Below are 16,571 nucleotides of genomic sequence, written 5' to 3'. Positions count from 1 at the left end.
ACCGACACAGCTCTTTAGGAATTGCTCTTTTGCTATGACCTTAGAAGATGTGTTTTTGAGAAGGTTTGCTTCTGTATACTGTGTGGACTTTGGCAGTGGACTGACCAGATCCATAGCAAGCTTCTTAAAAGGGACCTCTATTATAGGCAAGGGTGCCAGCAGACTTCAGAAATGTGCCTGGGATGCATTAATATGATCATCAAGGCAAGATGTACAATACTTATCTGCTGCTTTGTGAATAATGGGTTAGAAAAATGGCTCCTCAAACTGCTCTTTTGATTTTTCTCTACCTCTAAATGACCACCCAACACATGAAAATGAGCCAGATGCAACACTATAATTGAGTGAGGCTGGAGAACTACCATTTGCTCTACACCTTGCTCCAGTTCCTTCTTGCCATGATACAGTTAGTCATGGTATACTACAAAATAGGGTATACCAGGTTAACTTCTGATTCTTTAGGTATACAGAATATCACCTTATCTTTTTTAATGCATTTGCCATTTTGTAATCCTGCAACTGCTTGGTCCCAAAATTTTCCCTGACCACAGTCAGGGTATAGCTGTTATTTCTGGCTCTGGAGAAGTTTCCTCTGACTCCCCAACCATGACTGGTAGTTGAAAGTTGTCATGTACCTCTGAAGTAGGGGTGTCAACATCCCTCTCAAGTTCATGTAAAATATTAAAATAATTTACTTCACACACATTTTCAATACTGGTCACCTGTTTTTCCCACTACTGAAAAGTAAAAATGAATCATGACTGCAGAAGTTCCAGCGTTTTACTGAAATTGTACCTTAATCTCATTTACCACACTCCTTGGCTGAAGTTACTGTATACACTGTATTTTAGTTTACCTTCATATGGGAAACTGTAATACATTTTTATTTTCATTAGATTGGCTGCCAAAAAATATATTGGTGCAACAAATTGCAAGGAAAAACTTCACAGTGCCTTTACACCATGTGGAACATTTGTTATAGCAGGGAGTGAAGATGGGATGGCATATGTCTGGAATGCAGAAACAGGTATGTTTCACGTCATGTTTGATGTGTATTTGCTAATTATATTAGACTGTTTAAAATATTGATGTGGAGAAATTGCTGCAGCCTAGGCATTAGGACACTAAAATATATACATATATATATATGCCAGATCACATCTGTGCGGTGCGATTTTAACGCAGTGCTTTTTAGACGCATTTTACATGTGTTTTAGGCGTGTTACAATTAAACACTTTAGAACTGTAAGGTACCTGTGAATAGGTAGTGTCCGAATTGGAGCTTGTGTGCTGAGGATTCAGACGAAAACTTAGGCAGATCAGGGTGGCAACAGATCAGGCAAAGTGGTACACGATCGAAATCCAGAGATTGGTCAGGCAGGCAAAGGTCATACACGAGCTGGCGGTGAAGTACAAAATCAGCAGGATAGAGAGTAGTCAGGAATTCAGGCAGAAGTTCAAATACAGTATCCAAAGTCAAAAAGCAGTCAAAACACCCAGGAAGCTAGTCCAAACAAACGGGCACCGAGGGATAGGAAGTGCTGCTATTTATGGGCTGTTTTGATTGTAGATTGTCCACAGCTGGCAGCAGGTGGGGCTAGTGAGTCCAAGGTAATGCATCAAACTTAGGGAACATAGCGATAACTCCAGAGCTCCTCTGTGGCACAAGTAAGACTGCAGCTGTGGGACCAGGAACATCCCAGTCCAAATACACCCAGGTACATGACAACAACACTTGCTTTGATGAAAGTGCATCAAAGATGCAAAATGCAGGACTTTTTTAGTGCACCACACCTAAATGCACATAAAATGCACACATGTGAATGGAGCCTAAGTGTGTGTGGTGTTACTTTAGTGTGAAGGGAACTTGGTAGCAGCAGTTGACTACCTGTTATGTTAAGCTGTTATTGCTCTGCGTAGGATTTTTCTGCCATCTTGTCAAAATAAAGGTTTAGGCTTTCCTTTGCAGTACTTAGATTCATGCAAACACTCATATTTCACTGATTAATGAAGGAAGCTCGGATCTGTTTGCATACCACAAATACATGATCGCCAAAAGACCAACAAGTTATCTAACGTACTACTTGCTTGAGATTAGGGTTGCATCTCTAATGCTTGACTCGATACCTGGCAGGAGGCCAGTACACCCAGCATCCTCAGTATAGCAGTGGGGGGGGGGTTCAGGTGGGCAGTCTCATAGATGATCGGTGCCGCGATGGGGGCAGTTACAAGCACCGACCATTGATCGGTGCGGCAATGAGGGCAGTTACAAGCTCTGACCATTCATCTTCAGTGCAGCTGAGGCTGCTGTGAAAGGGACTGGGGAGTCTGTGTCCTCAGTCCCTTTCCCTGTCTCAAAGGGGAGATGTCAAGGGTCTGTTTAGAAAAAGCCCCCCCCCAAAACATAACTTGTAAAAAATAAATAAATAAAAAAACTTATGACACAGTCCACACCTCATTAGTGACCAGCAGTGCTGCATATTAGTGCCACTGTCACATGACATAAAACAAAAAACGGTAATTGGTATCGGCGAGTACTTGAAAAAAAGTATCAGTACTTGTACTCTGTCTTTACTCGGTCTTTAAAAAGTACTTGTACCCGGTCTTTAAAATTACTACTTACTATTAGTTACTTGAGATTTCTCAGATCTTTTTTTTGGGCTCTGATTTACCTTGACTTGACTGTACTCTGAATTTGAAACAGTTTCCGATACTGGTTTCAAGGTGTCCAGGCATCTACTTTACCTTTGGAATTAATAGAGCTGCAGGAATATTTTTAGCCCTGAACCCTTTGGCTGCTATACAGCTTACATAGTTAAATGTCTTGGAAAAAAGTAGGTGTGATTTTAGTGTTCTTATTCACAGCTAAACATCTTGGTAAAGTAGTCATTTTTTAATTCTCTTTTGTTTTAATATGTAAGGCCCTTTTTCATAACTAGACGTAGTTGATCTTCTTTAAATGTAATATTTAAACTGCATTCTCTAACATCTTTATTTCACGATTAGTACAGCAGTTTCTATATGTACTTGAGCATGTTTGCGTGGATAAACAGTATGATTAATGATTTGTTATAGTGTAGCTCAAATGTTTATAAGCCAAAGTATCTTTTATAAGTACAATTTACAGTCTAGTGGTGTTTCAGTTAAAAAAATTATCTTAGTCATAGAGTACAGGACACAGGCAATTGATTCATACACTCTGAGTTATCGGCTTGTAAGTTCAAGTAATTGGACACTTTACAAGCTTTTGAGGACACACCCACCCCTATATCCCTACCAAAGCTCCATGAGTCCTCGTTTTTTTGCTAGTCTTTGTAGATGACGGATCTTGTCTCCTTTATGGAGAAACCAACTTTACTACAACTCTAGTTTAAAAATGTTTCTTTATTATTTTATCTTCTGATTCTTCATTCACCCCCCCCACTGTCCTCTACTTTCTATGCATAAGCAGTGTATCTGGATCAGTGCAACCTCAGTTAAACCTTTGGAACTGTACCCAGGCCCCACACTGTAGCGACAGCCTGTAAGTTGCTTGTCACTTGGTGAAGGACACTGAGTTAGCTGCTGGGTGCTATACGGATCCAGCACTATGGAAACCGGTCCTGAGGACCCCTTCTGAGGTATGCCCACAGTGATGGGCAAAGCCTCAACTTTATATACAGTCCAGAGTCACGGATATGTAAGACATAAAGCCCCCCTGTTCTCTAAAGTTATCCGGGACAGGTCTTGAAATATCAAGATTGTGTTGTCATTAAAAGTTATTGCATCATTTTGTCGAGCCTTGCCCACGACTTCTTCGTTGGCGTTTCAATATATTATTGAAAAATTTTGTGCAGGGCCAGTTCTGGTGTGACCGACTCTGGGACCCCCCTTACCCGAAGGTTGTTTTGTCTCCCCTGATTATCGAGGTCTTCTAGATGTCTGCTGACATCAATGAAGTGTTGAGAGTGGGTAGTAGTAATCTGCTCCATCCTTTTGATAGCCCTGTCCCTGTATTTCCCTGCCTATTGAGCTGCAGTTAATTGTTCTGTCAAAACCAGTATGTCAGCTTTCAGGTCTGTAATCGCTGCTGAAAAGGTTAATTTTATGCCTGCTGCTATCGTTGTCCTAGCTGAAATAGTGAGGTGCATGTCTGCAGGAGATTCTCTGCTTACCATGTCCTTTGATGCTGAGGCAGATTCCTTACTGTTTTCCTCATCTCTGCGGGCCGGTGCCATCTTGTTTCCTGACATGCTGCCTCGTGAGGAGATTTTGTGATTTAGAGATGTTTCTCACTGCTGTTAAGGTGGAGGAATGCTGCTGTCGGTTGTGCGCTGTGTGTCGGGTCAATCTGCCCATCACGTGGTCCTTATGAGGCCGGGGGAACGAGCAAAAGAGCTGCTGTAGCCAAGGAGCTCCTTAGTGTGTCTCCATCCTTGCCGTGCGCCAAGCCACGCCCCCTCGTATGTGTTTGGAATGTGTTCAGTGTGAACTTTTTAAACTTGCCACTAAAATTCAGTCACTCATGACTCATACTCGGGGGAGGACTAGGTGTCACATCACACCACTGGTCGCACACATGCCACTGTTACCTAGAGACCATATAAGGTACTGAGGTGCTTCCTCCCTCCCTTTCACTATGAGGATTCTTTGCAAGACGGTTTACACTTGAGTAGCGCGTAATCCTAACGGACGTTTTTAACCTTTTAATCTCCCACACAACTCCATAATTACCTCACAAGGGAATGCGTTCACTTGTAACTATAGGGAAAAGACTCACCCAAGCTCTACTGCTATATGGAAGTTGAAGAGCGGACTTGGTGCACTGGCTGTGTAGTTCACTGTGGGGGAGATTTACTAAAACTGGAACACTCAGAATCTGGTGCAGCTGTGTATGGTAGCCAATCAGCTTCTAACCTCAGCTTATTCAATTAAGCTTTGACAATAAAACCTGGAAGCTGATTATTTTCTGTGCAGAGCTGCACCAGATTTTGCACCCTCCAGTTCTAGTAAATCAACCCCTGTTAGTCCTTAATAGAAGAAATCGCCAGCAACCCAATGCTTTTTCTTATAAGAATTTTATTTGGCATAATAGCAGTGTGCAAGCCACATAATGCTAATGCATTTTGGCCGAAGCCTTCCCCATAGCATAAGTTAGCATTGAAATCAAACTTTTATAACAAAACAGACTCTTTGAAAAAAGGGAAAAGGGGCAGTACAATACTCGACAATCATGAAATTGATTTGTCAAAACATGTGAATAGACCAAGTGAGATGAGATAGCCAGTGGGAGGGAAAGGAAGAAAAACATTCTGAAAAGAAAAAGGATGACAAAACAGAAAAAATAACCTTATAAATCCCAGAGGGGAGTATATTTATTTCAAAAATCAAATTTATATTCATCCTATTATTCATTCCCACTGGAATTCTGGTATTAAGGGTGGAAATCCACCAGACTTCTCTCTGGAGTAGGGTGCGGTTTATGTCACCCCCTCTTGGTGATGTCTTGATTTGTTCTAAACCAAAAAAAGAAAAATGGTCAAAGTTCCCTGCATGTACTGTTCTAAAATGTTTAGACATGTTAGATATATTCTTAGCATTGGAAGTCAGTATGTCATTATAATGCTCCGATATCCTGACCCTCAGTGGACGCATTGTGCATCCTATATACTACAGCTGATAGGCTTTGCATTCAATGACATAAATTACTAGATTGTAAATTACTAGATTGTAAGTTGTAACAAGTAGGACCCTCTGATTCCTCCTGTATTGAATTGTATTGTAACTGTACTGTCTGCCTTAATTTTGTAAAGCGCTGCGCAAACTGTTGGGGCTATATAAATCCTGTGTAATAATAAGAAGACGAATTACATGCTTAGAATTACAATTAATGTAATTCTTAAGGGAATATACCTCACCTGTAGAGAAAGAAGTCACTGTTTTGCTCTTATTATGTCTACAACACTGACTACATGTGCCGTAGCCACGTGGATATGATCCTGGAATAAGCGGTGACAAAATGAGGCGCTCTGAAATTATGATGAGAGCGCTTAGTTGTCTTACTACTTGTTCCAATGTCAATGAGATTGTTGCGATCTCTCCGCTCTGCCAGTCTCCTACCCCTCTCAATCAAAAAAATCATTGTAGCCCCATTGTCTATGTCTATCAGTGACCATATTGCATTCATGATCAAAGTCTGATTGTGAAGAGCAATTCCTCCTTGCTCTCACAAATTCCCCAATGGGGAGTGCTTTGATTGTATGTGGTGGATGAAAACTTGTGGCAAATAAAAGGGAGTTACCAGCACATTCCTTTCTAAAACGTTTTGGTACTGACTAATCCATTCTGAGTAAGGGTTAAATCCAGATAATCGATTTGCTCAAAATTATAATTTTAACTGAACTCTAAGTTGAGGTGAATAAAAAAAATCGATTTCATGGACTGGACCCTTCCATACAAGTATCAAATCATCTATAAAGCGACAGTACCAGTTGATCTACTTTCTGAAAGGATTGTTATGGCTAAAGAGAAAAGTCTCCTCCCACCAACCCATGTATAAATTTGCCAGAGACAGTGAAAACTTTGCCCCCATGGACGCTTCTAGGCATTGGACATTGAATAAACTGAATCAAACAAAAAAATTGTTATGCTTCAGTAAAAATGAAATTGCCCTGTACAAAAACTCATAGTTCCTCATTATATGAGCTATAATGTGTAAGATGGTATCTGACAGCTTCTAAAGCTAATGTATGGGGTATACAGTTGTGCTCATAAGTTTACATACCCTGGCAGAATTTATGATTTCTTGGCCATTTTTCAGAGAATATGAATGATAACACAAAAACTTTTCTTTCACTTGTGGTTAGTGTTTGGTTGAAGCCATTTATTATCGATCAACTGTCTTTACTCTTTTTAAATCATAATAGCAACAGAAACTACCCAAATGACCCTGATCAAAAGTTTACATACCCCAGTAATTAATACTGTGTATTGCCCCCTTTAACATCAATGACAGCTTAAAGTCTTTTGTGGTATTTGTGGGTGAGGCTCTTTATCTTCTCAGGTGGTAAAGCTGCCCATTCCTCTTGGCAAAAAGCCTCCAACTACCTTTTCCCACAGATCCTTTGACAATTCTTTTGCTTTCCCCATGACTCAGAATCCAGAAACTTCAGTGCAGCACTGGATGAAAGATGCAAGGGTCTATCAGGAGTCCAGAAACGCATTGACCTTTTATACACACACTACTTACAAGCAAACAGATCACAGGTAAGGGTGGTTACCTTTAACCACTTCAGCCCCAGAAGATTGGGCTACTCAATGACCAGGCCATTATTTGCGATACGGCACTGCATCACTTTAACTGATAATTGTGCGGTCATGTGACGCTGTACCCAAACAAAATTGACGTCCTTTTTCCCCCACAAATAGAGCTTTCTTTTGGTGGTATTTGATCGCCTTTGCAGTTTTTTTATTTTTTGTGCTATAAACAAAAGAAGAGCGACAACTTTGAAAAAAAACAATCTTTTTGCTATAATAAATCCACATTTTTTATCAAAAAAACTAATTTTTTCTTCAGTTTAGGCCGATATGCATTCTTCTACATATTTTTGGCAAAAAAATTGCAATAAGCGTATATTGATTGGTTTGCGCAACAGTTATAGTGTCTACAAAATAGTGGATAGATTTATGGCATTTTTATTATTATTTTTTTTTTGCTAGTAATGGTGGTGATCTGCAAATTGGACACTTTTGACACATTTTTGGGACCATCGACAATTTTACAGCGATCAGTGATATAAAAATGCACTGATTACTGTATAAATGTTACTGTCAGGGAAGGGGTTAACACTAGGTGGGATCAAGGGCTTAACTGTGGTCCCTAGGTGTGTTCTAAGTGTAGGGGGATGGGTCTGTCGAGGAGGAGAGAGAGATCGGTATTCATACATAGTATGAATACACGATCTGTCTCTACTCCGCTGAAAGAACCGGGATCTGTGTGTTTACACACACAGATCCTGGTTCTCGCTCTGTCACGAGCGATCGCGGGAGTCCGGTGGTCATCGTGCCTGCCGGGCACTCGCATCGGCTCTGGATGCGCGCCCCTAGTGTCCTAAACGCGAAGCGATGTAAGGTAATTTGGGTAGTCATTTGGGTAGTTTCTGTTGCCATAATGCTTTACAAAGAGTAAACATAGTTGTTTCATAATAAATGGCTTCAGCCAAACTCTAACCATGAGTGAAAAATGTTTTTGTGTTATCATTCATATTCTCTGAAAAATGGCCAAGAAATCATAAATTCTGCCAGGGTGTGTAAACTTATGAGCACAACTGTACATGAATATAGAGCTTTCACATCAACGGTAGTCTATGTACACCCTAAGGGCCACCTAATTTCATGTGTATGGGCTAGGAGATGTCCTGTGTCCCTGAGATATCCTGGTAAGCGTGTAACGAACGGGTGTAGATGTTCATCTACCCACTCGCTTAGTCTTTCCAGCAGGGACCCTATTCCTGCCACTATAGAGCGACCCTGAATGGGAAACTGGTCCTTATGGACTTTTGGGAGATGGTGGAAAATTGGAGTAATAGGTTTGGTCACTAATAGAAAATCTAAAGTTTTCTGATCAATTACTCTCAATTCTTTACCCTCATCTAGCAAGTGGGATAATTTCAATTTTAAATCCGTAATTGGATCAGTTTGAACACACAATAGGTGTTTGTATCAGCTAATTGTCTGAGTGCTTCAGCCTTGTAGCTGTCAGTATCTAATGCCGCGTACACACAAGCGGACTTTCCGGCATACTTGGTCCGGCGGACCAGAGTCCGCCGAACAATCCGACCGCGTGTAGGCTCCGGCGGACTTTTTCCCAAAAGCCCGCCGGACCTAGATTTGAAACATGTTTTAAATGTTTCCGTCGGACTCAGTTTCTGGCAGAAAGTCCGCTCGTCTGTGTGCTGGTCCGACGGAAAGCCCGCTCGTCTGTATGCTGGTCCAACAGACCAGATACGACGCAAGAGCAGGGTATTGCATTTCGCGCTCGCTGCAATAGGAAAAACAAATTTTCCTATTGTGGTGAGCGCGGGGCATACCAGGCCCTTAGGTCTGGTATGGATTATAAAGGGAAGCCCCTACGCCGAAAAAATGGTCAACATCACCCGGTGACCACGCCCCCTAAAACGTCACAGTCCCAGCATGCCCAGGGACTGTGACATCATAAGGGGGCGGGGTCTTCGCCTATATAAGTCACAACGGAGCACACAGAGAGCAGTCCAGCTGGAGAGAGCATCGTGTCAACATCTGGAGAAGAGAAGCCCAGAAGTCCGGACCTCCGCTGGCAAAAGAGCGGCCTGAAGACAGCGGAGGAGCCGGCCGAAGAACTGGAACACCGGGAGAAGAGGCCAGAGAGAGCGGAGAAGAACCAACCGGACGCCGGGAGAAGAGGAACCGGAGGGACCCCCGAAGCCGGAAGAAGACCCCCGAAGCCGGAGGAAGACCCCCCCCCGGAGCTGTTTAATAAATTATTTTAAAAACCTGTGTAGTGTGTTTTATTATTAACACTTTTTCCCTAGGTGAATGGGTAGGGGTACCATGTACCCCATACTCATTCACATAGGGTGGGGGGCTGGGATCTGGGGGCCCTCTTATTATAGGGGGCTCCCGGATTCCGATAAGCCCCCCGCCCGCAGACCCCGACAACCAACGGCCAGGTTTGTCGGGAAGAGGCCCTTGTCCTCATCAACATGGGGACAAGGTGCTTTGGGGTGGGGGGGCCCCGCAGGGCGCCCCCTCCCCCAAAGCACCCACCCCCATGTTGAGGGCATGCGGCCTGGTACGGTTCAGGAGGGGGGGCGCTCGCTCGTCCTCACCCCCTTTCCTGACCGGCCGGGCTGCGTGCTCAGATCGGGGTCTGGTATAGATTTTAGGGGGGACCCCACGACGTTTTTTCGGCGTAGGGGCTTCCCTTTATAATCCATACCAGACCTAAGGGCCTGGTATGACCCGCGACGGGGCTCGCAAGGTGTCAATCTCGCCGATAAAAGTCTAGTTCTAGTCCCGTCGCACCTGAGTCACATTCAAAATGTGAGGGCAAGTCCGTTCATTCTGAAAGTCCGCCGTAACTCCGGCGAAAGTCCGTTGGAAAGACGGGTGGATTTAGCCCGCCGGAAAGTCCGGTCGTGTGTGGGCAAGTCCGTCCGTTTTAAAGTCCGGCGCACCTGGCGGACAAAGTCCGTCGGAAAGTGTGCTGGACCAAGTATGCCAGAAAGTCAGATCGTGTGTACGCGGCATAACACTACCATTGCATCATCCTTATCAGCCTGGCGGATGGTGATATCCTTCCTATCTTTCTTTCCTTGTAGAGACAGGAACTCGGGTTTTAGTTCAATTAAATTTATTGGAGAATTAATGTAACCTAGATTTTTCTTTCAGTTTCTTCAGTTCCGTCTCTACAATGGTCCCGTGCAAAATGTTTTCTCAACATCAAATTCCTGACAAAACAATTAATGTCCAAAATGGTTGAAAAGGCATCACATTGATGAGTGGAGGAAAAAGGTAATCCTTTAGACAACAACGAAATTTCATTGTCAGATAAAGTGATGGAAGAATAGTTTAACACATTGACAGTACCTATTCCTTGGGTTGTCAATTGTGCCTCGGATATCTCCTGTAGCTTGTTTTGTCCTTTCTTCCTTCCACCTCGCGTCCTTTTATTTGTCCTTTTTGTTGCTGTGTGGTGTTCTGCATGCTTTTTGGAGGAATGGCAGGGGAGCTGTGTTTGGAAAAAATAGAACCCACTGAGCTGGATGATGCATTCAGAGATCTAGAATCAGCTGTATTAGAAAACTCTAATTACCCTCTTTATAATCTTTCAGGCCTCGTTAAAAACTTTGATCTTTTTCTTTCTATTATTTCCATCTCAAGATTTTTTATGTTTGTCTGGAGATCCTGATTTAAACTCTCATATGACGGTACAAAAGAAAGTTGCGCAATTTATTACTTTAAAGACACAATGTCCTGATTCACTTGAATAAGCATTTTTTCTTCATAAGACATAATAAGTTTCATAAGACTTATAGAATACTTAGTGAGCATGTCATTCCACTCCACTAATGAAGATCCACTTGAAATAAATATACTCCCCTCTGGGATTTATATGGTTGATTTTTTTCTGTTTTGTGCTCCTTTTTCTTTTCAGAATGCTTTTCTCTCTTTCCCACTGTCTCATCTCACTTGGTCTGTTCACATATTATGACTAATCAATTTCATGATTGTCAATTAAGTATTGTACCACCCCTTTTCCCTTTTTTCAAAGGGGCTGTTTTGTTATAAAAGCTTGATTTTTAATGCTGTTAACTTATGCTATGAGGAAGCCTTTGGCCGAAACACGTTCGCGTTATGTGGATTGTTCACTGCTATTGTGCCAAATAAAATTCTTAAAAGAAGAAGCTTTGGGTTGCCTGCAATTTCTTCTATTATGGACAGTGAACTACACAGCCAGTGCACCAAGTCCGCTCATCAACTTCCATATAGCAGTAGAGCTTGGGTGAGTCTTTTCCCTGTTCTTCTATGCTTTAGTTCCAGCACTCGCTCCTGATGAGAGAGACTTGCATATAATTTTGTGAGTGTGAGTTCAGCTTCAGTCACATTATGTCAAATATGAGCACACAGCAGGATACAGAGATCCAATTGACAGACCAATCTGAGATTATTCAGATGATTCTAACAATACCAAATCGATGCATCAAGCTAACACAGGTTCTCACTAAAGAGGAGAGCATACCTACATCAGAAATTACATGTAAATCTTCTTTTGACAAAATGAAGACTTTGATAAGTAAAGAAATGAGATTATGATGGCACTATACAGGCTTACAGAGATATATCGATGAGAGCGCGATACCTAGAGGACTAAGAATTAAAAAGAACACCATCAATGGTATACTCTGAGGCTTTTCAAGTGGAGTGGAACGATATACTCACTGAGTGTTCTAGAAGTCTTATGAAACGTATTATGTCTTTTGAAGAAAAAATGCTTATTCAAGTGAATCGGGACATTGTGTCTTTAAAGGAACAAATTGCACAAATGTCTTCTGTACCATCATATGGTAGTTTAAATCAGGATCTCCAAACAAAATCTTTGAGATGGAAATAATGGAAACACAAAGGTCAAAGTTTTTATGAGACCTGAAAGATTATGAAAAGGGTACTGTGTATGTGTCAATGTGGTCAGGGGTTTCCACATTCAATCCTTAAAAAGAGATCTGGATCAGTAACGGACAAGAGAGTGAACTTCAGCTCACCAGAGGCTTCCGATATTCAATTAAAGTTTTCTGATACAGCTGACTCTAGATCTCTGAATGCATCATCCAGCTCAGTTAATTCTGTTTTTTCCAAACACGGCTCCCTGTCATTCCTCCAAAAAACTTGCAGAACAACACACAGCAACAAAAAGGAAAAATAAAAGGACACAAAGTGGAAGGAAGGAAGAAAGGACAAAACAAGCTACAGGAGATATCCAAGGCGCAATCGAAAACCCAAGGAATAGGTACTGTCTTCCATCACTTTATCTGATAGTGAAATTTCTTTGTTGTCTAAAGGATTATCTTTTTCCCCCCACTCATCAATTTGATGTATTTTCAAACATTTTGGACATTAATCGTTTTGTCAGGAATTTGATGTTGAGAAAACATTTTGCACGTGACTCTGAGGTTGGTCATTGAGCAGCCAAATCTTCTGGGGCTTAAGTAGTTAAATGACAACCACCTGAACCTAGTGTTCAGATACAAATATGATTTTGAGCAAATCGATTATCTGGATTTAACCCTTATTGGACATACAGTGCCTTGTAAAAGTATTCACCCCCCCCCTTTTCATTTTTTGTTTTGTTGCCTCACAACCTGGAATTAACATGGATTGTTTGAGGATTTGCATCGTTTAATTTACAGAACATGCCCACAACTTTGAAGATTTTTTTTTTATTGTGAAGCAAACAACAAATGGGACAAAATAACAGAAAAAGTCAATGTGCATAACAGCTCCAAGTCACTTTGGATAAGTCTCTATGAGCTTGCCACATTTTACCACTGGGATTTTTGCCAATTCCTCCTTGCAAAACTGCTCCAGCTCCTTCAAGTTGGATGGTTTGCGCTTGTGAACAGCAATCTTTAAGTCTGACCACAGATTTTCTGTTGGATTGAGGTCTGGGCTTTGACTAGGCCATTCCAACACATTTACATGTTTCCCCTTAAACCACTCAAGTGTTGCTTTAGCAGTGTGTTTGGGGTCATTGTCCTGCTGGAAGGTGAACCTCCGTCCTAGCCTCAAATCACACACAGAGTGGTACAGGTTTTGCTCAAGAATATCCCTGTATTTAGCACCATCCATCTTTCCCTCAACCCTGACCAGTTTCCCAGTCCCGACTGCTCAAAAATATCCCCACAGCATGATGCTGCCACCACCATGTTTCACTGTGGGCATGGTGTTCTTTGGGTGATGTGATGTGTTGGGTTTGCCCCAGACATAGCGTTTTCTAATGGCCAAAAAGTTCAACTTTAGTCTCATCAGACCAGAGCACCTTCCTCCTTCTTCCTTTTGGGAGTCTCCCACATTGCACAGTGGATAAGGAATGTGAAAAGAGCTTATGCTCACAAACAAAAATCTCTTTTTGCGCTGTTACGCGCACACTCCACCAGATCTGTTGGGGGGCCCTGGAACTTTAGCCACTAAGTCTGTCGCTCAACTCTGTAGGGTCACTACCTGGTCTTCTGTTCATACTCTTTCAAAGTTCTACCAGGCGGCTGCCCAGTCTTCTGCGGATACAAGGTTCTTGCAGTGGAACTCTGAACATGGGCATTTTACCCCTGTTGTGTTTGGGCCTGTTGGTACATTTCCGTTTGCCTAGTTGTTGCCCACCCCTGTATTTATTGCTTAGGGACATCCCATGGTGTATAAGTAAGTCACCTGAGTCCTGCATTGTATGATTAAGTGCAGAGGAATTTTGACCTACCTGTAAATTCCATATTTTAGAGTACAGTACAGGACACAGGCCACCCTTCCCTAAATTCTCCTTGTTTGCCTGCATTGTTTGCTCCAAAACTGAGGACTTGCAGAGCGGGATAGGATTATAGGGGAGGTGCCTGGGAATGAGGGCATGGAATAAATGGCATGTTTGCATAAACGTATCACGTATGCCCTTTTTCCTGATAAGAACAAGAAATGATGGGTCTATTTGTAAAAAAAAAAAAAAATAAATTTTTGCTCTATGAATGTGACAAACCTTCGCACAGTCAGAATGAAAAGGTTCTGTGTTTTGTCTATTATGGTTATCCCCTATGATTCTCAGTGCCATATAGTGGACATTGTGGTATGTTTCCTGATTGAGCAAAGTTTTTTATAAATAGACCCCTTAGTATTTAAAAAGGAACGGTTTAGGAGCCTACGAATAAAGTATAAAGCTAAGTATTTTTGTTCCATTATATGATGGGTAATACTGACTGTAAATTCGGAAATATTACTAAGAATGTACATGCAAGTAGAGGACTAGCTGCTCTCCATTTTGCCTTGGTCGTCTTAGTGACTTTTTTTGTCAGTACAGTAGTACCTTGGTTTACGAGCATAATTCGTTCCAGAAGCATGCTTGTAATCCAAATCACTTGTATATCAAAGCGAGTTTCCCCATTGGAATCAATTGAAACTCAGATAATGCGTTTCAGTGCCACTGCTGGTGTATTATTATTATTATTATTATACAGGATTTATATAGCACCAACAGTTTACGTAGCGCTTTACAACTTGAGGGTAGACAGTATAAATACAATACACTTTGATACAGTAGGAATCAGAGGGCCCTGCTCCTTAGAGCTTGCAATCTAAGAGGGAAGGTCAAGCGATACAAGAGGTAATAACTGTGGGTGATGTGCTGATTGAGAAGATAAATGTACAGTTGTTAGGTGGGGGCCAGATAGGCTTCTCTGAAGAGATGAGTTTTCAGGGATCGTCTGAAAGTGGATAAAGTAGGAGAAAATTGGACGGATTGGGGTAGAGCATTCCAGAGGATGGGGGAGGCTCTGGAGAAGTCCTGAAGGCTAGCATGGGATGAGGTGACAAGGGAGTTTGAGAGCAGGAGGTCTTGGGAGGAGCGAAGAGAATGATTAGGTTGGTATTTTGTGACTAGGTTAGAGATGTAGCTGGAGGCCAGGTTGTGGATGGCTTTGTAAGTTATAATTAGTATCTTGAATTTAATTCGGTGACTGAGTGGCAGCCAATGAAGGGATTGGCAGAGGGGTTTAGCAGACGCTGAGCGGTTTGTGAGGTGGATGAGCCTGGCAGCAGCGTTCATGATGGACTGAAGTGGGGATAGCCTATTTAGAGGTAAACCAATGAGGAGGGAGTTGCAGTAGTCGAGGCGGGAGATGACCAGGGAGTGCATTAGAAGCTTTGTAGAGATAATAGATTAGAAGTCCGCGCTTAGGAAAATATTTTAGAAGGACTGCAGCCTCCCCTTAATTAATTCCTAATAGGAGTTAATTAAAAGTATTTAAAGGAGAGAACTGGGGAATTGGCGCTGCCCTATTTAAAGTAGGTGTTAATTGAAGGTCAAAAAAATAAAAAGTATATAAATATAAAAAGGAAAGAACTAAATGTGTGTCCCTTAGGTAAATGTATCCCTACGCATGTGCCAAAAATAAATGAATAAAATTAGTGAAAATTGTTTAATATAGCGTATGATCCTTTAAAGTGAACGTGCAATTCCTCTGTTATGTGTAAGTGAATACTATAATATATGGGTTTGGTTTAAATTAGCCCCACCTCCATTGTAAAACTTCACATTTGCAACATATCAAATCATACCAAGCAAACCAACACTTTCGAAAATTATTACGTAGCCTCCTTTTAAAATTTTTGGGGTCCGTGACAAAACACACTGTTTGGGGGCTATCAGTATCCGTATGAGGTTACCATATATCCCCAATATATATGGTGACTAAAGTGCACTGTGCATAAAGTGGAACCAAAGTGGATTAAACCTCTATAATACAGTAGATTAGACTTCCTCAAAATTCATATATAATAAATTCACATATAAAAAATATACATAAAAATAGGAATCCAGACCATAGACACTCAAATAAAAAGTAGCAAATATGAATACACACCTGTGAAAAAGTCCCTGTGATGGACCCAGGCAGAGTTAGAATGTCTTATTTTTAGAGACAGGAATATTAAGAACGTCAGGATTGGTTGACATGGGTGATAAAAGGTGACTTCCGTGCTTGTAGAAGCTGGTGACTCCAAGTGCTCCCCCCCGTGCTCCCCCACTCACCAGAATCCGTCACCCCCTAGGGGGTATTGGACAGAGGAGTGGGTGTCTCTGGATGACTGCCTGTGATGGATGTCCCTCTTAGGCTTCACTGCTCCGTAAGTTCCTTCGGGTACACCGGTGATGAGGGTCCCCTTCTACTGATCCAGGACCGGGTACCTCCACTAATATCCACCTCCGTACTGCTAGATCCTCCTCCCGCAAAGAAATAGACAGGGGGCTTGCATAGTGAAGTACGTCCAGTTTATTCAAAGTTTAAAAAAGACTCAAAGAA

At 41.9% G+C, this 16,571-nt stretch overlaps 1 protein-coding gene across 3 annotated transcripts in view; it reads left to right on the top strand.

The window, feature by feature from the left end:
- The window catches only part of AHI1 (Abelson helper integration site 1), a 458,771-nt gene that overhangs the window by 201,167 nt on the left and 241,033 nt on the right, over positions 1 to 16,571 (top strand). For all 3 annotated transcript variants that reach the window (XM_073627325.1, XM_073627324.1, XM_073627326.1), the window contains exon 16: positions 897 to 1,027. In XM_073627325.1, the coding sequence (XP_073483426.1) occupies positions 897 to 1,027 (131 nt within the window). The remainder of the gene's footprint in view (positions 1 to 896; positions 1,028 to 16,571) is intronic.

This window comes from Aquarana catesbeiana, linkage group LG04 (genome assembly GCF_042186555.1).
Source record: "Aquarana catesbeiana isolate 2022-GZ linkage group LG04, ASM4218655v1, whole genome shotgun sequence".
Lineage (NCBI taxonomy): Eukaryota > Metazoa > Chordata > Amphibia > Anura > Ranidae > Aquarana > Aquarana catesbeiana.
Note: the sequence above shows the minus strand (reverse complement) of the source record. Positions and strands in the feature narration are given on the sequence as shown.